The following is a 20003-nucleotide window of genomic DNA, read 5'->3' on the forward strand; positions in this document are numbered from 1 at the left end:
GTCTTCAGGATGATACAGTATGTCGGTTGCCTTTGATGTGATCTGTTGGATGGAATCAGGACACCACTGTCAAAGAGGCGCTGGATGGGATGGATGTTTTCAGGGTGGATGGGTCTGTCAGGGCAACTGCTCTGGACAGTAGGCCGAGGGGCCAGACGCCCGCCCTCTCCGGGATGTCTTGCTCTATCTGTCTGAGAGCTATCTGTACTGGTCTGCTGAAACTGATGTGTTTTGAGGGTTGTTTTTTGGCACTGAAGGGATGAGGCAAGAGATGAGCAGTCTATGATCTGTCTGAAGAAGCTGGAGCCGCTCGGTTCAGCTATTGGAAAAGAAAATGAGCGAAAAAAGAGAGAGAAAGAGAGAATGAGGCTGAGAATGAGGCAGCAGCAAGGTCAGCTGTGAACATCTTGGGTTTCTGATACTCTTAAAAAAAGAGAAGCTCAGAGAAGATCTGAAGCATCTTGAGTGTGGTGGTTTTCCAGAAGCTCTGCTGGATTCAATCATAGGCAAACAAAAAAAAAGTCTTAATTTAAGAATATTCAAGACATTGTTATGGGAGTACAGATCAGATAATTGACATTAAGGGATCTCCTCCCTAAGTAAACACACTGGACAATAAAATGTCCATATAATATACAGCTCTGAAAAAAAAATGAGTCCACTTAAAAATAATGCTTTTCCTTGATTTTATCAAATTGAAAACCTCTGGAATATAATCAAGAGGAAGATGGATGATCACAAGCCATCAAACCAAGCTAAACCAGGAGTGAGTAGCATAAAGTTATCCAAAAGCAGTGTGAAAGACTGGTGGAGGAGAACATGCCAAGATGCATGAAAACTGTGATTAAAAACCAGGGTTATTCCACCAATATTGATTTCTGAACTTTTAACTTTTTTGTTATTTCAGATTATGCATATTGAGTAACTATTATCATTATCATAACTGCTAATATTATCAGTGCTATTATTATTATTTTACTTTTCTTTTTCTTGTATTTTCTTCTGTGTTTCTCCTATAATTTCCTTGGAGGGAAAGTACTTTGTACAAGCCTCTTTTAGTTTTTTTTTTTTTTTTTACTTCCCGTTATTTTTCGTTTGTTTGTTTGTTTACTTGACATTACATTCTATTTGTGCAAAAAAAAAAAAAAAAAAATATATATATATATATATATATATATATATATATATATATAATATATAATAAATAGCAAAATCTGAAAAACTGATTCAGAAACTGAAGTGGTCTCTTATTTTTTTTTCCAGAGCTGTATTATAGAACTGAATAAGTTGATAATGTAATTATAAAGGCCTACCTAAAATCTTTACAAGAAAAAAACGAGAACTTCTCTTCATTCTATCTTCTCCACACATCAAACAGGGCTGTTTATGTCACGCGTGGGTGTGACCAGTGCCTATTCCCAGCCGTAAAACAGCAGCCTGAATAGGAGGGAGCAGGACCCATGAATGGCCCATTTAGGGAGGAGAATGCATTGTTTGAAGATAAGACAGGGGTCGATCTCTCCTAGGCCCCAGACGCAGGTAATTAGGTGGCATAGATTTCAGTAGGTTAAATGAGGTAGACGAGACCTGCCTGCCTGTCCGGCGTAATTGGGGCCTCTGCTTCTCCTGCCTCTCAGCCAGGCTTTGATCCCAGGAACCGCCTCGGCCAGCTGAGCTCCACTGTCCTCAGGTGATTTTACCCTGCGGGTCACGTGACGCAGCGCTGAGATAATCCCTCACGCTGCTGTCTGACTGGATTGTGTGTCTTGTTTGCAGGTCTTACTCATTTAATTACTACACTTATCAGTGTTGACAAGCTGCTTGTTACTCTCAGACGTCTAGACCATTTAAGTGCAGTGAGCTAATTGTTTAAGTGTAAATAAGTTACGAGTAATTGTAATTAGTAATTAGTTACACTCTGAGTTACTTTACAGTGAGAGCTTTTGGCTATTTATAAAGTGGTTTTCAATAACAGGCAGTTGACTCTGGTGGTTTCTATGGTGTTGCCTGTTGCTTGCTGTGGTTGCTGTAGGGTTGTTAAGTGGATCTTGGGTGGTAACGGTTTTCAAGGTGCTATAGGATTGCTATAGTAGTTGCTATGGTGTTGTTAAGTGGTTGCTATGGTGTTTCTAGGTGCTATTCCAGATGGATGCCGTGGTCTTGCTAAATTAGGTATGGTTAAGTAGTTCCCATTTTAGTTACTATATTGATTACTATATTGTGCTATTTTAAGCCAGGCGGACACTGTGCGATTTTTTTAATCGGATGCGTTCTGGAGAGCTCACACTGCACGTTTGAATCGTTTGTCGTGTATGAACAACGCCTGCGATTCATCTGCACACACTGTACGGTCCGACTGACCTGCTGCGACGGGGGAGCTTACACTGCACGTCTAAACGCAGCCCGTAGGCGGAGCTTACTGCACGTCTACGCAGCCCGTAGGCGGAGCTTTCTTTGCGTACAAACTCTCGCTTCATAACAACATGTCGCCTTGCAAAAGAAAGCGCGTATCTTTGCTTATTTGTGCCCTGTTGTGCGCTGAAAGTCCACAGAAGAGACGCAAATGGACTCGCAGGTGGCTGAGGCGACGTGGACTCTACGGGTTGTCCGTTTTGCAGAAGGAGTTAGAGGTATGCTGTAGAGGTCTGCGCGGGGCTGCTTTTTTAAACCCGCTCCCGCATGTTTTTGTCCCGTTAACCGCCCGCTCCCGCCAAAAATAGCTGGGTTTAATCCAGCGCCCGCCCGCCACTACACAATCCTGCCGCGCTCCCGCCCGCAGTCCTAATATGAATTGAATTAATTAAATTTAGTGCTTCAAATTTACTATTTACTAAAACAGCAATTTAGCACTGAATACTGCTGTCCAGTTTCTTACCACAGTCCAAACACATGCCGTCAGTGTGTGTGTGTGTGTGTGTGTGTGTCGGTCCATCCTCCGCGTTGAGATTTTTCTTGAGGGTTTTTTGTTGCTTGCATTGGCTATTAAAGCCAGGCGGACACTGTGCGATTTCGGCCTCCTTTTTTGCAGCTTTGGTTGCTGGCGTGAATCTGCTGGCATATATCTGCAGACCGATATTATTGATTTCTGTAGCAAAATTACAAAATGAAATAGTTCATTGCTTTCTTACTGATTGAGTTGTTTTCTGTTCGTTATGCATGGGAATCATTGCGTGATTATTTCTTAACTATTTATTCATTTGCGGAAGCGGGACCTCTGTAATGTGGTCCCGCTCGTTCTGTCCCGCGCCGCAAGATAATCTGACGAGTGCAGACCTCTGATGCTACTTCAGTGTATGAGTGTTTAGGAGTGTCTGAAGCATTGTCCACTCGCTATGTGTATCAGTGACTTGGATTTTGTCTGCTGATTCAATAAATGTCCTATATCAGTATGTAACGGTCTATGAAATCTACAATACTGCTTTTCCTCTTTTATATTATTATATGTAGATGGATGATATGAAGGGTTTTCGTGACCTGTTGCGCATGTCATTTGAGGACTTCAGCTATCTCCTTGAAAAAGTTACTCCTCATATCCAGAAACAAGATACCCACATGAGAAAGGCCATCACGGCAAAAGAAAGGCTTTCTGTCACATTACGGTTCTTGGCTACAGGTTAATATGCACCCTACACTCAGTCATGTTCTGAATGGTTGTATATGACAGTTTACAAATATTTTCCTTGATGTAAGTAGATATAAAATGTAAATGCCCTAATTCATTTAAAGTAAAAGCTCTTAGTAGACTTACCATATCATGAAGGTCTTTGTCTGATCTGTCATAGATTTATCAATGTGTAAAGTTTACTAAAAGCAGTATTTACTTCAACAGGTGAGACATTCAAATCATTAGGCTTCCAGTATCGCATTGGAAGCACTACGCTGAGCAAAATTGTCATGGAGACCTGTGCTGCCCTACACTCTGTACTAAAAGAGGATTATCTGAAGGTAACAGACCCAGAAATTTCCTAAAGCCCCTTAGTAGAAAATGTAAATATCTTTGTTTATTCTTTGTGGGTGTGTGCATCACAGATTTGTAATTCACCTCATGCTTGTGCTTCAGTATCTTATAAATAAATTTCATATAAATAATTTAGTCTAGTCATGGCGGTATGCGTGGAGACAATACAGATTTAAAATATATGTAACTGTATTGAATAATAGTGCAATTATTTAAAAAACATACCTTTGAGGGTACCACCTCAGTGATAGTTTTGTACCTTTTTTCTGAGTGAGGTATTAATGATAACATGATAATTGGTACATGTAATTTACATTACACAAATATCAGAGTGTACCAATAAAAAGATAGCTGTAAAACCTGTAATTGTAATTAACACTTGAATGCTGAAATATATATATTTGCAGTTATCAATTAACTCTGTCTTGATCTGATTTGTGTTTCAAAGACACCAACGACAGAATCAGAGTGGAGGGACATTGCTAAGGATTTTCTTGAGAAGTGGCAGTTTCCACACTGTCTGGGAGCAGTGGATGGGAAACATATTTCCATACAGCCACCTGCCAAGAGTGGGAGCATGTTCTACAACTATAAGTCAAGGTTTTCAATCACGCTTATGGCTGTTGTTGATGCCCACTACAAATTTGTGTATGCATGTGTTGGCACCCAGGGCAGAATTTCAGATGGTGGAGTGTTTGCACACTCAGATCTAAGGGTTGCCATGGACAGAGGCCTTCTTCATGCACCCCCTGAGGAGCCACTGCCCAACAGCAATATCACAATGCCATACATGTTCATTGGTGATGAGGCCTACCCACTCCGACCCGATCTCATGAAGCCTTATCCCTTTAGGAGTATGAACAAAGATCAAAGGATCTACAACTACCGCCTTTCCAGGGCCAGGCGTGTGGTAGAAAACGCATTTGGAATACTGGCAAATCGCTTCCGGGTCTTCAGATCTACGATTTGTCTCGAGCCCAACAAGGTGGTGACAATTACCCTTGCTTGTCTGTGCCTGCACAACTTTTTGCGACAAAGAAGATCTGAAGCATATGTGCCACCTGCTTATGTGGATGCAGAAGACGCAAACCATCAACTTGTAGAAGGGGCATGGAGGAGAGAAGGTGTACTCCAGCCTGCATCCATGGGGAGAGCAAGAAACCCTTCTGTTGCAGCAAAGCAGCAAAGGGATGCACTTTGTCAGTACTTTGTTTCACCTGCTGGGAGTATTTCATGGCAAGACAGTATGGTGTAACTTATTGGCTAGAAAGAGGCCTTAACTGTTGAAGGCCATCTGGGTACTATTAAAATTCTACTACTACTACTAAAATCAGCTGCTCAGCAGAACAGTGTTGTAATTTTTTTTTCCTGTAGACATAGATTTTACATTGTGTATATTTTGGTTCTTGCCTTTGGTTCCTGTGTTCTCAGAAAACAATCATTTACAAATTATTTCTTATGCTTTGCTCTTTATTAAGGAGGCATACATTAATGTTTCACTCATTTTATTTTGTAATCAGTAAACAGTGAACATAAAATATTTACTATCAACTCAGTTAACTTCAAAGTGAATACTCCTTTTGTTTCTTCAAAAAAAATGGCTTTTTAATTTTAAATAAAATACAGTGACCTTGAAAGTCAAGTTCTTTGTACACATCTCTCTGTTAACTCTCTGTTAACACTTTGTAAACAGTTCACTCAAAAAAAAAAAAGAAACAGAAATAACAGAAATTATTAACTCGGGATATGAACCTCTCAGGAGAAATTTCCTAGGCACTCAAGCACTGACTACAGAACTTCAGTGGAAAACAGTCAGTGGTAGAGGGGTTTGAGCAACATCTTAATTACAGACTGGTATCTGTATCATCAGTATTCATCATCTGTAAGAAGGACGGGGGTTGAGGCTGAAGGCTTTGAGACTGAGACTGGAGGCTGTGCTGAGTGTGAAAGGGTGAACTTGGCACTGAGATACCAATGGGTGTATAGTGGCCATAAATTGGTGGAGCTGCATGTGGTGCTGAAAATGGTGGGAACTGACTGTTGTGCCCATGTTTTCTTGCCTGTTCTTCCTCTTGGGCATCATAAAGCATATTCATAATGCTTCTCCGAACTCTTAATTGAACAGCTGAATTTTGTATTTTTTTCAGCTCACTTGCCACTTGTTGACCAAATACATCCTCACTGTTATCAGCTGAAGAAAGGGTACACTGAATCTGTTTCAAAAGAGACATCTTTAAAAGTTCAATGTTGGTTGTATCAGAGGACCTGACCTTGGTCTTGCTGGTGCGGGGTATTTTTGAACCATCTTCAACACATAATGTAGATGCAGATAATGATGTTTCTCCCTCTGGAAAAGGGGTTGAACATCTAGAGGACTGGCCTGATGCTGATAAAGGGGTCCCAGGTGAAGGGGTTCCAGATGTAGAGGTAATGGGTGACTGCAGGAATGACCTAGGTGCTGTTGGATCTCCTTTTCTTGTTGCCATCTCTGGAGAACTGACACAGTCAACAGTTATGTCTGCATCCTCCTCCTGCTCCTCCTCTATACCTTCGATGTCCTCACACTCCACAGTGTCAAGCTGTGTTAAATCACATATACAATATGAAGATGTGCTGATTACTTTCTTTATATTTACAGCTATACAGACACAGTGGTGTCCAAACGTCTGAGACCCCTAGTGAACATGCATCTATTAATTTCTGTTTATTAGCCCACTTGAGCTGGAATAAACCCTGTAACTTTGTGCAAAAGCCTATGATGAGATAGATTCCTCCAAAAATGGGAAATTAAAAAAACGGACCAGGAGCCGAACTTTGTGTGCCCCGACTTCTTCGTGGGCTTCGGTTGCACTGGAGGGGGACGCAAAAAGAAAAAACAGCAACACGAACATTTGTCAGAAACAATGATTCTGGAGTTTGTTTTAAAATTATTTATAAATTATTTATTTAATTTATTTCTTTGTGTTATGAAATAAACATATTGTAATTACAACAAACTATTTCGTTTTTATGAATTATGTCGTAATTATGAAATAATTTTTTATTATTTGTCTACCAATGCACTACAGCGTTTCTCCGACTTAATATCTCAGTTGATTAAATTAATCAAATGTTACTTTATGCTTGGCCTAAATCACAAGGAAATCTTAGTGTAGACGGCTTTGATGGCATTATTTTTATTCAACTGAACTGAGTTTTCTATTATCTGTAGCCTCGCGCTGAATTCAGCTCCGCGCTGCGAGAGAGAGGCGCAGCGCATTTTGTCCGATTTATCTTGATTAATTATCAGTACATTTATTAGCTTTAGTAAGTTTAATAGCATTAATTTTAATACACTTCTCCGACCTTATTTATTAAAATGTTTATTTTAGAAGACAGAGGTTATTCTGCGCGCAATGCCGCGCGCAATGCCACGCGCTGCGCTAAGCTGGCTTTGCGTGGCTAATATTCTGGAGCACTGGATGAGATTTTAATTATTAAATTAATATATTTATAATTTTAATAAATTTGACCTGGCGAAAAGAAACGAATTATAAAATATAGCTTTATATTTCTGTGCATGTTTTAAGTTTTATATAATTGACGGGCAGCACCAGACGCTGACAATGTGCTTTATTTTTCAGATATAATAGAAAAGTGAAATAAAATAAATTTATGTTTGTCAAAGTTATTTTCTCTTTTAATTTTTCTTTTCAAAAACTCCAGCTATTGACTGAGAATAAGCATCTCTTGAAATTCTTAAACAGCAGAATGCCTGTGTCTGCTATATTAAGCTATAAGTCTGTGTACCGAACATAAATATAAATACTTATAACTGACAGAAATAAATATGACTAATAATAATTTATAGCTACTGTGCAGATTAAGTATATTTTATTTTTATAGTTGATTGCTGAAGGCTGTGGGTAAGGTGTATTTTTCTGTGGTAAGGAAGTGATAGTATGGGGTATTTTGGAGCGCGGGTCACAGGGTGATCGTTTAGACTGCGTGAGTGACTGTTGAATTTAGATGTCGTTTCACCGGATCGGTTTTTCGCCGCCAAGATAAAAACACGCCAGGAATTTACCTGAACACACCTCATTTCCAGACCACCACGCCCATGGCCTTAATATATTCCGAAAGTCCATTGCTATTTTTGAGGACGAGTGCACAAGGCGTAAAAATAGACTGCACACCTTGCGCGGGGTGGACGATAGGGCCCTGTAGCTCAAATTAACTTAATATAAAAATCACCAAGAATTTTATTCTAAATAGTGTTGCTTATTCTCACATTTAAATTAAAACAACAATTTTTTGATGTAGTCTCAGACTGTTGGATTTTTGTTTAATTTATATGTTAATTTATATGATATCAATCACTTACTGCCAGTGTTGTGGCTGTGGTTCTGTGCGTCACATGGGGCTTCAGAAAGTCTAGATGAGTGAGAATCCATTGTTGTTTTGATGTTAGAGGTTTCTGACCACTGCCACTAGGTTTAGGTTTGAGAAGCTTTCCATATTGGGTTCTAAAAGAAGCTGCTCTGGTTTTCACTTCATTGGCTGGTAAAAATAAAATAGAAAAAGATCACATCCTTATTAATCACACATTAATATATGAAGCTTGTTTTTCATACAATGTATTTATCTTTGTCCACATAACACAAACACTCAATCTTGACCAGCTCAATTTGAATCACACACACACACACACACACACACACACACACACAAAGCATTTTGCTGAAAAACAAGTGAAAGCACCATCAAACCACCTAACTAGCTTGCATAGCAAAGCTAAACTAAACGAAACTTACCAGGCAACTGCAGGACTCCGGCTATCTCTTGCCAACGTTTTTCACGTGCCTGTCTGTCATGGTAGGAAGATGACGAAAGATCGTAGAGGCACGAATGCTGCTGCCAAAGCTCCACTAGACTGGTCTCCAGGTCTTCGGTCCATACAACGCGTTGCCTTTGCGCCATTGTTGACATCCTCGATCTGTCGCATGGGGTTTATGGGTATATTTGCAGTGAATTTTGGGAAAACAGGTCGTGACGTTAAGAAATCGGCCCGCAAAACAGCTCACACTGTGAGACAAGCGACCAAAATTTCTGGCATGTCAGAAATCCCTGGTCGCGTCCGACTGCTCATTCGCAGCTCGTATGGGCAATTAATCGGACATCGCTTCCCCTCTCACACTGCACGACAAACGACTCACGATCAAGCTAAAATTCGGCCCGATCATGAAATTCAGTCGCATCCGACCGGATCGGGCTTAAAATCGGGCTAAAATCGCACAGTGTCCGCCTGGCTTTACATTGCTATGGTATACCATTTGGTTTACATGGTTTTTGCTATGGTGTTGCTGAGTGTTTCCTTGTTAAAAATGACGATATCCAATATATTAGTTTCAATGTTTTATGGCCATTTTCTTCATAACAAGCATACAAAACCACTAACAGTTCGTCTCTAGTTTGTAGCTAGCTAGCTAAGCTTCCCATTCCACCTTAAATGGTGCAACAGAGGCTGTAGGGGCTACGGCATTTAAGGTGGAACGGAACAATAAAAGAAAATAACTAAAGTTAACTAGTTAACCAGCAGCTAGGTTGCTTAACTTTAGCACGCCACTGTTATAGCTACAGCTCTGGAAAAGAATATAAGAAACCACTTAAAAATGATGATTTTTTTTTCTTGATTTTACCAAATTGAAAACCTCTGGAATATAATCAAGAGGAAGATGGATGGTCACAAGCCTTTAAACTAATCTGAACTGCTTGATTTTTTTTGTAACAGGAGTGACATGAAGTTATCCAAAAGCAGTGTGTAAGACTGGTGGAGGAGAACATGCCAAGATGCATGAAAACTGTGATTAAAAACCAGGTTTATTCCACCAAATATTGATTTCTGAACTTGCTTTCTTTGCCTTATGTGAGGTCTGAAAGTTCTGCGTTTTTTTGTTATTTCAGTCATTTCTCATTTTCTGCAAATAAATGCTCTAAATGACAATAATGTTTTAGTTGGAATTCGAGAGAAATGTTGTCTGTAGTTTATAGAATAAAACAACAATGTTCATTTTACTCAAACATTTACCTATAAATATCAAAATCAGAGAAACTGATTCAGAAACTGAAGTTTGAACTGGATTTCACCCCCTCCCCTGTACCTTTGTTCCACTGGGAAAAGTTACACTCGAATACGAGGGGTAAGGGTAAAAAAGAGAAATGAGATTGGGCCTATAGGTGTACAGTAAATGTCTCTTAAACCCAGTACAGTACATTTTGGTCAGGAGAAGACAGGGCTTCAGAGACAGTAAGTGTCTGATACAGCTGGACTCATCCTCCCCACTTATCTCCTCTTCAGCTCTCTCTTACGGAGCTCCCGATAAACACAGCAGCACAGCTTAAACTACTGCGTCCTCCTGCTGCAGCGAGCTTTACATCCTGGCCAGCTGATGGAGTGATTTCCTCTCCACTGGCCTCCGTTCCTGATAAACCGGGATGATTGTGAAGTCCCTCTCGGCTGGAGGGCGCAGATAGGACGCGCGTGTCTCGTGCTAATCTGCCGTCTTGAGTGGAGCAGCGAGCTATTAGGCCCCACTGCTGCCTCTAATCTCCCCACTCTTGGTTGGAGAGTCTCCGGAGGCTGGCGGGTTTATTTATTAATTTATTTATTTAGTTATAATGTGTGTGTGTGTATGATGCGGTTTTTGCTCTGCTAGATTGAAGTGTTTAATAGAGCAGAGGGTTAAGCTGGTGCTTGAAGCTTTTCAGCCGGCCCCTCTGATAAAGGCGGGGAGGATTAAGGTGGATGTGGATGTGGAGGAACGTGCGAGATTTGGAGGAGGCTTTTTTGGAGAGGGTGGACTAGAGTTTGAGATGAACTGTCATTAATTCTTGGCACAAGGATTTGACTGATAAATCAGTTCACTGATAATATTGGCAATATTTCCCTGCGTTTAATATTATAAGAAAAAAATCAGCTGATAGAGAACTATAAAAAAAAAATGATTTAATTGTCTGGTTGGACAAACCATGGACAGACACTCGCAGATCCCAAATCAAGGGGAGGCTAGGCATACAGGGGTAGTTCGGGACAGGCAGGGTTAGTCACAGGAAGACATCAAAAACAAGTGTGGAAATCCAGCAGGAAAAAAGAGCAAGACAAAAAAAAAGGTAGTCAATGTACAAAAGTTGGTTGCAACTATTAAAAAAAATATATACAGAGGGCAAGGGAAGAGAGTAGTCAAAACGAGTACACAAAACGAGTACACAAAACGAGTCGGTCTCTCTCCCAGACTGCTGACACACCGTCTGTATGAATGCACGCGTGTGTTTATTCACTGACTGCCCGTCAGATGGGGAGGCTTCAGCAGAGAGCCGTCCAAATGCAGACTGCAGTGCACTTCCACCAACAGCACTGAATTATCTAAAATCTGCAGAGCTTAATTACTGCTGTCCACGTTCCACCGGCAGAACAGCTCTTCTGTATCTGCTGGCTGCTGCATGGTTGGACAGGCTTTACAGAATGTTGGCAAGACCCTGTTGGATCTAATGAGTTTAGGTTGGAGATTCACTGCATAGCATTGAGCTTCAAATTAATAAATGATAAGATCCAAAGCTAAAAAATCGAGAACTGTTGCTGCAGCTATTGGGCGAAAACAGTGGTAAATTTCCACAATGAAAGTTTGGTCTCTACATATCTCTACATATACCTTAAATTAAACATGTGTAACATGTGTACACCCATAGAGAACAGCAGAGCAAGTGCTAATGATCTGCAGCTTCTGGCTAAAAGCTATTGTCCATAAAAAAAAACGAAAAAAAACAAAAAAACGGTCAAACGACCCCATACACACACATACCACAGGTCAGTTAAGAGTTCCTTAGCTTTTATTAGGTATGCCAGAACTTATGAGACATTTCCTTGTATTACTTGTTTGTGTGTGTGTGTCAAATTTCTGCATTTCTTTCTGGGCAATTAAACTAAACTAAACTAATAGTACAGAAGGGTATTGTAACAAAATTGTATTAATCATGCTTCATTTTGCTTTTCATTATATTAATGATACTTCTCAGAGCTTATCTGATAGATTGCTGACAACTGAGTACACTGCATTACAGAGAATTGAATTAATTATGTGCAGAAGATTTTATATATAAAAAAAAATACTGTACTTAGTATCTGAGAGTAGTTGTTTGTTAAAAATCTGTTAAAAAGCTGCTAATGAGGCATTTTATCAATTGGTCCAAAATATTCCACTGATTATTATTGTATTGTGATACTGTATTTTTTTTTCTTCTCCAAAATGCCCAAGGCTAACTAATAGGGTTATTTTTTAAGTTTAATTAGATAATTTCATTTTATTTTATTCAATTACTTTATTATTGTACATTAAATACAGTTCATAGAGCCATATGAAATCTGTTTTACTGTTGGCATACTGCTGTGCCCTTAATTTTGCATTTAAGATTTCAATGATTTTTTTTCTTGTACATTCACACATCAGCTATTATTTGCTTGAAAAAAAGGAAGAATTTCAGGATTTGTAGTAAGTACAGATGCTAAAAGAACGAATTTACAGGTTTCAGATAGAAAATTTTATTTTAGATTTTATCATTTCCGTATATCATATTCCTAAGTTCACTAAGCACACAGTAAGATTACTGCATTAATTGTTTCTATTTTACTGCTTGTGTCCTACTGATGTATTAAAGGGAGGCAGAGGGAATATGAATGTGTGAATGAGAGAGAGAGAATGAAAGAGAGAGAGAGAGAGAGAGAGAGAGAGAGAATAAATGTAACCCGATCGCCAATATAACAACAGCCAGCATATGTTTAAAATGTATCAAATGAGGAAATCGTGTGGAGAAAAGTCTGCATACAGCTGAGAGATAGATAAAATGAAAGAGAGAGAGAGAGAGAGAGTCTGGCTTAACTCTGGACTCTCTCAGTCTTTCAGGCATGGCAGTTATCGTGTTAATCCCGCTGGAAAGGGCAGTGCAGCGGGGACGGTATCACATGACCCAACTCCCTTCAGTCCCCGTGTTCATCCCAAATTAGATAAGAGAGAGGATCATTAAAAACAAATGGCTCCTCTCATGATCAGAATAAACACGACAGCTGATAAATATAGAGCGGCTAACTGAACGCACTCAGCAATTAGCACCATGTTAGGCTCAGTGCTAGAGCTGCACACATGACTCAGGGCTGCACGGCCCGGCTGAATGTGTATAATACATAAACATCAGCACAAAAAAATATATATATATATCGCTTAAACATAAAACTAAAATTTTAAATGATTAATACAGCGTTATTAGGGTGAATTAGCTTTATCTGCCGTGTATACACATCAACACAAGGCAGATGATTATATAACTGATATGATGCTAGATTTTATAATTACTGGACATATCATACGAAGGCACACATTAAAATCAGAGGATATTTCATGTACAAATCCAATAATAATAATTATACTCTTAAAAGGGAAGTGGTTTGTCAGGGTTTCCTAACTGTAACACTGATGTCAATTTGGACATTGATGATAAGCAATAGCTATAATAACTGTTTCAAAATGATTACTTTCCTGCTTCAGTGGTTCTTCATTTACAATGGTGTTGAATTGCTCTCTCTCTCTCTCTCTCTGAAAAGGGTGTGGCTGTAAAACTGTAGCATTCCACTGCAACTAAACACCAGAGTCAGGAGGGATGCACAGGAATAGGTTTACAGATTCAGGGATGGAAGGAGAGAGAGAGAAAGAATGAGTGAAGAAAAGAAAAGCTCTGGCTTATGTCAGCTTGTTTCTGTGGTGAATCCATTAGTAGGTGGCGTGTAGTAGTAAAGAGGGTCAGTGTGTCAGGATGGAAGACACACACACACACACACACACACACACAATAATTTGGCTCATTATTTGGCTAAAACCTTGGCGTGAACTTCCTTTAATAACAGGTTTTGTAACCTTGACTCCATAGCACATGAATAGAAATATCAAACTTTGACTTTATAACACATGAATAAGAATATCAAACTTTGACTTTATAACACATGAATAAGAATATCATACTTTGACTTTATAACACATGAATAAGAATATAAAACTTTGACTTTATAACACATGAATAAGAATATAAAACTTTGACTTTATAACACATGAATAAGAATATCAAACTTTGACTTTATAACACATGAATAAGAATATAAAACTTTGACTTTATAACACATGAATAGGAATATTAAACTTTGACTTTATAACACATGAATAGGAATATCAAACTTTGACTTTATAACACATGAAAAGGAATATCAAACTTTGACTTTATAACACATGAATAAGAATATCAAACTTTGACTTTATAACACATGAATAGGAATATTAAACTTTGACTTTATAACACATGAATAGGAATATCAAACTTTGACTTTATAACACATGAAAAGGAATATCAAAATTTGACTTTATAACACATGAATAGAAATATCAAAATTTGACTTTATAACACATGAATAGGAATATCAAACACAGTCCAAAATTCCACAATTCTATTTAAAAAAAGAGCAATAAGTGCTTATTGATCTGAATTGTACTCTAAATAAGCTTGTTTACACACTCTGAAAGGGGAAAAAAACATAGTGTATCAAACAAGAAATAAATAAAAGAAGTTTCATGTATCTGTTCATGTTATAATAATAAAAAAATATATAAAAAAAATCTCTGTTTTGGCATAATTAATCATTTCACCAGCTAGACACTGCATTTAGTAGTTTGGTTTACACTGTATTAATAGCAGCTCCAGTACTGCAGGAACCTCACAACTCCTGGTGTGATCACTTGGGCTTCCCCAGCTCTCCGCAGTGCAGCTCAGGTGCAGATAAGAAATGTCCTTGTATAGTACAGCTGTGAGCTTCACTGCAGGTGTGAGTGTGTGTGTGTGTGTGTGTATACACATATATGTAAGTGTGTGTGTGTGTGTGTGCGTATGTCATTGAAATGGTCTCGTGCCCCAGCTTGCTCCTGTTCTCATTAGGCTCTTTCCAATGGGATTAGTATAATGCAGACTCGGCAGGTGCCGCAATAAGTTAATTTGGCTCGTTGTTTGGGAGCCATAATGGCTTATTGATTCACTGACGGAGATGCAGCGGGGCCGGGCGTGGAAGGATGTAGACGGGGGGGGGAGAGGATGAGTTAATCCGCACTCGATGAGAGCAGAGAATTCAATCATATCGCCGCTAAAGTTAATCACTGTCATGTAAATGTGTGTGGCCACCTCAGTGGACCAGGCCTGAGCGGTGGCTGCAGAGCATTAGGGGCTGTCTGAGTGGGTTTATGAAGGAGAGAACAAGACATTAATACGTTTTTCTTCTTGTGTGTGAGGAATGGTGTTGAGTGAGCAAGACGCAGTAACGACCCTGTGCTGTGATGCTGGTGTCAAGTGGTCCTACTGTAGGGGTCCTTAATATGACAGCGTTATCATTATTGTAATAAATGATGCCATACTGAGCATCACTGAGTGGCTGTATATCTAGGATTATTGCTTATGGTGTCATCATCATTTTTTTTTTTAATACTGATGATAGAAATGGAAAGCTTGAGGTTTGACTGATCTCAATATCAGTCAAAATGATCCGATATTTCATTTTTAAATCGAATTATTATTGACTTTTGATTATATTCCAATATTCAATTCAGTGCATTCTGCTGAGACTCACTTAATAACCAATAGGCATCAATATGGATCTTATTTCTAGGACATGGAATAAATACGTATATCATATAACACAGAATAACACCAATTTTGAAGTCTATAAATGACAACAACAGCCAGTATATACTATTTTAATAAAATATGTAGCAGCAACACAAATCTCTTTGCAGTTATATAACTTTATTTTTTCACGGCCAGGCAGAGATGAGGCAAGCGAAACATCAGGCATCAAAATAATCAAAAGGCGTATACAAAAGGCAATAACATATCAAGGAAGGTGAGACAATCCAGGTCAAAATAGGCACAAGCTGTGGTTGGAAATACAAAATTGGTCATACACTGAAATAAACAATAACACAAGCGAGATGAACACTTTGTATAGACTGCCTGAACCAGATCCAATACGTGGGGTTGAGTGAGTTGAGTGAGCGAAGTGCAGGGGTATGTATAGTGAGATGAACAGGTGAAATCTATACTCAGGTGATTGGTAGCCTACATGAAACTGACAAAGTGTGACAAACTGTGACATGTGAACACTATTGTGTCCACCTACCTTAAGAAAAGCTGAGCTGTGAAATGAGCAAATAAGAAATTTTGTTATCTAACTTTATTCACTCTTTTTATATGCGCATTTTATTTTTGCTTTAAACTAACATTCAACTAAATTACAATATTTATATCACAATATATTTCTTATGTCTGGTCGATACAATAGAAATCCATGATCGATATGAACCGATAGACTGACTGAACCAGATTTAATACTTGGGGTTGAGTGAGTTGAGTGAGCGAAGTGCAGGGGTATGTATGGTGAGATGAACAGGTGAAATCAATACTCAGGTGATTGGTAGCCTACTTAAACACTGTTGTGTCCACCTAGCCCTAGAAAAGATGAGCTGTAAAATGAGCAAATAACAAAACCCACAACTGTTATCTCATTTTATTGAATCCTTTTATATGTACTTTTTATTTTATTTTTGCTGTTAACTTTTTTCTAAATTACAAAATTTATATAACAATGTATTTCTTACATCTGGTCGATACAATAGAAATCCATGATCAATATGAACTGTATAGACTGACGGAGGCAGATCTAATACTTGGGGTTGAGTGAGTTGAGTAAGCGAAGTGCAGGGGTATGTATAGTGAGGTGAACAGGTGAAATCAATACTGATTTTACTGCTGAGCTGTAAAATGAGCAACAAAACCCAAAACTGGTATCTAACTTTAATGAATCTTTTTATATACGCATCATTACAGTAAGCATTACAGTAAATCTTACCAGTATTTTACTGTATCTGAATTTACTACATGATATTTATGCTGACTCTTGTTTTTGTTCTCTATTTATCCCCCTCCCCTATATTCCCCGTAATTTAATGCTGAATTTAATGTGTATGACTAATGCATAATCCAGGTCTTTAGAGGCGTATGATGGCCCTCCATCACGCTTGGGTTTGATGTAGCTGATGCATAGCTCCGGAGCTAATTTGGTCTGCTTGTAACCTCCATCTGCTGAACCTGTTTAGAGGCAGAGCTCGTCCGTTTCTGCACCGTCCTGGAGACCAGCCACCAGCTGGCCTGCACATCTATCTGGAGTTATTGCCCTTTCTCCAGTGTGTGCGTATGTATGTGTGTGTGTGTATGTTTTCTCAGAGGAGCTGCGCCCCATTAACTTATCCTGTCATACACACACACACACACACACACACACACACACATACTCACGTGCGCATGGGGACTCTATATACCTCAGTTACCTGGAAACTGCACATCTTGCATCTTTTTGTTTGACCGCGGCTCTGCGGTCATTTACTCAGGATAAAATACAGCATATTCCTCATTATATTTTATATAAGGATGTGATCACTGGTTATTATAGTATATAAAACATCATGTAGTCTTAATATATGCATATTGTTGGTGTTATGCAAAAACCTTGCAACCTCTCAAAATGGCAACATTACAGGAGAAGGAAATAAGAGAGTCTTAACTTTTAATGTTAAAGTCAATGATGTATAAAGCTTTTATTTTTAATCAATTTGGGGCATTTCTATTGGTCTATCCTTTATGAAAGTTGTAATCAATGAACAAAAAAAGTTGATCCTAGATTCAATTTATGTCTAAATGTACAAAAACGTCAATATACAGTACCGATCAAAAGTTTGGACACACCTTTCCATTCAATATTTTATAATATAATTTTTTTCCTACACTGTAAATTAATACTGAAGTCATCTTTAGTCAGATGAAAAAGGATCACAAAAGGATTTAAATTGTAACATAAAAGTGTTAAACCATAATACTCTTTAAAGCATTTAGGTGCTCTTATCTGAGGTTCTGTTAACTTGCTGTTTCTGAGGCTGGTAACTCTGATGACCTTATCCTGTCCAACAGAGTTAAATCTTGCCTTTCCTAAGGCGGTCCTGATTAGTGCCAGTTCCATCATAATGATTTTGATGGTCTTTTCAAATGTACTATGCAAGGATACTTTCTTACTTTCAAATTATTAAAATTGTTCGGATTAACTGACCTTCATTTGTTAAAGTATTTTTTTTTCTTTACCTAGTTGTAAGTAGTTATTTCCATAATATGGGTTAGAACATTACTTAAATGGAGCTATTCACTGTAAACCATCTCTACCTTTTCAAAACTTCACATCTGATTCTCTCAAACTATTTAAAGTGAATTTAAGGTGTGTCCAAACTTTTAACTGGTACTGTGTCTCACGAATACAGCTGTGGAAAAAAAAAGAGAGACCGCTTAAAAGTGATGAGTTTCTTTGATTTTATCAAATAAAAAATCCTCTGGAATATAATCAAGAGAAAGATGGATGATCACAAGCCATCAAACTAAGCTGAACTGCTTGGATTTTTGCACTAGGAGTGGCATAAAGTTATCCAAAAGCAGTGTGTAAGACTGGTGGAGGAGAACATGCCAAGATGCATGAAAACTGTGATTAAAAACCAGGGTTATTCCACCAAATATTGATTTCCGAACTCTAAGAACTTTATTATTATGAATTTGTTTTCTTTGCATTATTAATAAATAGCAAAATCAGATAAACTGACTCAGAATGAAATTGTCTCTTAATTTTTTTTTCCAGAGCTGTATATAGATTTGTTGCTATAGATTCAGAGAGAAAGCATTTTTTATGTAAATAATGAAATTTAACCTTGATGTTAATCTATATAGAACAGAAACTACTATAGACTGTTGGGTAACAGTTCAGGATATTTCTGACCCACAGGGTTCTATTATATTCTATAGTCTATATTTGAGTCTATAGAATTGTGCTCATAAGGGTGAAGAACTGAAGTTTGGTCAAATATACAAGATTGAATCACTTTATCAGGTATGTGTGTAATCGTGTAAAAGTGTAATTAATTATGACACCTTTTAATAACACTAATAACATTATTATCATAGTCGTGAGTGCTCAGAGAGGAGGTGAGAGTCTCAAGTAAATTCTCCATCCTTTCCTCTCAGGTCTGGACAGTGTCTTCAGAAGGTGTTTTGTGGAGGCCATGCTGTGATGGACAGCAGTGGACGTGCCCTCGCTCCTCTCAGGCTGCTCGGGCGATTTGTACCGCAGTCTGGGGCCTCCTCGATTTGGTCTGGCAAATCTCATCCTGTCTGCACTTAAACGCTCAATTGACACTGAGGCAAACAGTGGGAGATGGCAGAAGAAAAATGGGGGGAAGATATACACACAAAGCAGGCGGACCTTGACCCCTCCTCTGGTACACACTGGCCCCGATGGGTCATTCCTTATCTTGGCGACACGCTGGGGGTGAGGAAAGGGCTGACCTCGCTCTCACCCCCGGCGAGACGCCGCCGAGCCGCTCTCGGCCAGTCACAGATGTCTGGTTTTGGCCAAATCGTAAATGGAATATTTTACTGGGAATGGAAAAAAGGGTTGGCATTGGATCTTGACTGGAACATGTTTTTTTTTTTTTCATTATTTTTGGCTCATATACACTGACATGCCAAAAGTCATACGGTCGCAACAAAATTTAAATTGACCACAAAGTGTTAATTTCAGAGTATGGCTTGAAAATACCCACACCTGTGTAAGTTGTGAGGTGTTATCTCAATCAATAAGACCAGCATTCTCAAGGAAAGGTGCCGTAAATTGGCTGATCATGACCGGCAGCATCTGGCTAGAACTGTCCTGTCTCCACAAGAACAAAAGAAAAATCCCATCCATATTCAAAGCAGTGACCCCACACAAATATCCCAGAACCCAGTGCAGCATTCCTTAGTTTCCATTGGAAAGCCATGACAAAAGTCATGAAATCTACTTCCTGTAGTAGTTCCTGTCATGTTGAAATGACTCGTGATCCCATGCTGACATCAC

The 20003-nt window shown here is 38.7% G+C and overlaps 3 protein-coding genes across 7 annotated transcripts in view; 2 read left to right on the forward strand and 1 right to left on the reverse strand.

Moving 5' to 3' along the window:
* Positions 1 to 20003, forward strand: part of robo1 (roundabout, axon guidance receptor, homolog 1 (Drosophila)) — a 480259-nt gene that overhangs the window by 247173 nt on the left and 213083 nt on the right. The gene's annotated exons all lie outside the window — the stretch shown is intronic.
* On the forward strand, positions 3806 to 5354 carry LOC125782599 (uncharacterized). Its single transcript, XM_049467123.1, has 2 exons — positions 3806 to 3945; positions 4407 to 5354. The coding sequence occupies exons 1-2, from the start codon at positions 3895 to 3897 to the stop codon at positions 5211 to 5213; spliced, it is 858 nt and encodes a 285-aa protein (XP_049323080.1). The 5' UTR covers positions 3806 to 3894; the 3' UTR covers positions 5214 to 5354.
* On the reverse strand, positions 5532 to 9243 carry LOC125782598 (uncharacterized). Its single transcript, XM_049467122.1, has 3 exons — positions 8752 to 9243; positions 8322 to 8497; positions 5532 to 6537 (listed from the first exon to the last, which is right to left on the reverse strand). The coding sequence occupies exons 1-3, from the start codon at positions 8924 to 8926 to the stop codon at positions 5803 to 5805; spliced, it is 1086 nt and encodes a 361-aa protein (XP_049323079.1). The 5' UTR covers positions 8927 to 9243; the 3' UTR covers positions 5532 to 5802.

This window comes from Astyanax mexicanus, chromosome 18 (assembly GCF_023375975.1).
Source record: "Astyanax mexicanus isolate ESR-SI-001 chromosome 18, AstMex3_surface, whole genome shotgun sequence".
Lineage (NCBI taxonomy): Eukaryota > Metazoa > Chordata > Actinopteri > Characiformes > Acestrorhamphidae > Astyanax > Astyanax mexicanus.

Excerpts from the sequence above, each read along its gene's own strand:
- LOC125782598 (XM_049467122.1), bottom strand. The coding sequence starts at position 8,926 with ATGTCAACAATGGCGCAAAGGCAACGCGTTGTATGGACCGAAGACCTG. Across the intron at positions 8,498-8,751 it reads CGGAGTCCTGCAGTTGCCTG|CCAATGAAGTGAAAACCAGA; the intron begins GTAAGTTTCGTT and ends TATTTTTACCAG. Across the intron at positions 6,538-8,321 it reads CCACAGCCACAACACTGGCA|CTTGACACTGTGGAGTGTGA; the intron begins GTAAGTGATTGA and ends GATTTAACACAG.
- LOC125782599 (XM_049467123.1), top strand. The coding sequence starts at position 3,895 with ATGGAGACCTGTGCTGCCCTACACTCTGTACTAAAAGAGGATTATCTG. Across the intron at positions 3,946-4,406 it reads TAAAAGAGGATTATCTGAAG|ACACCAACGACAGAATCAGA; the intron begins GTAACAGACCCA and ends TGTGTTTCAAAG.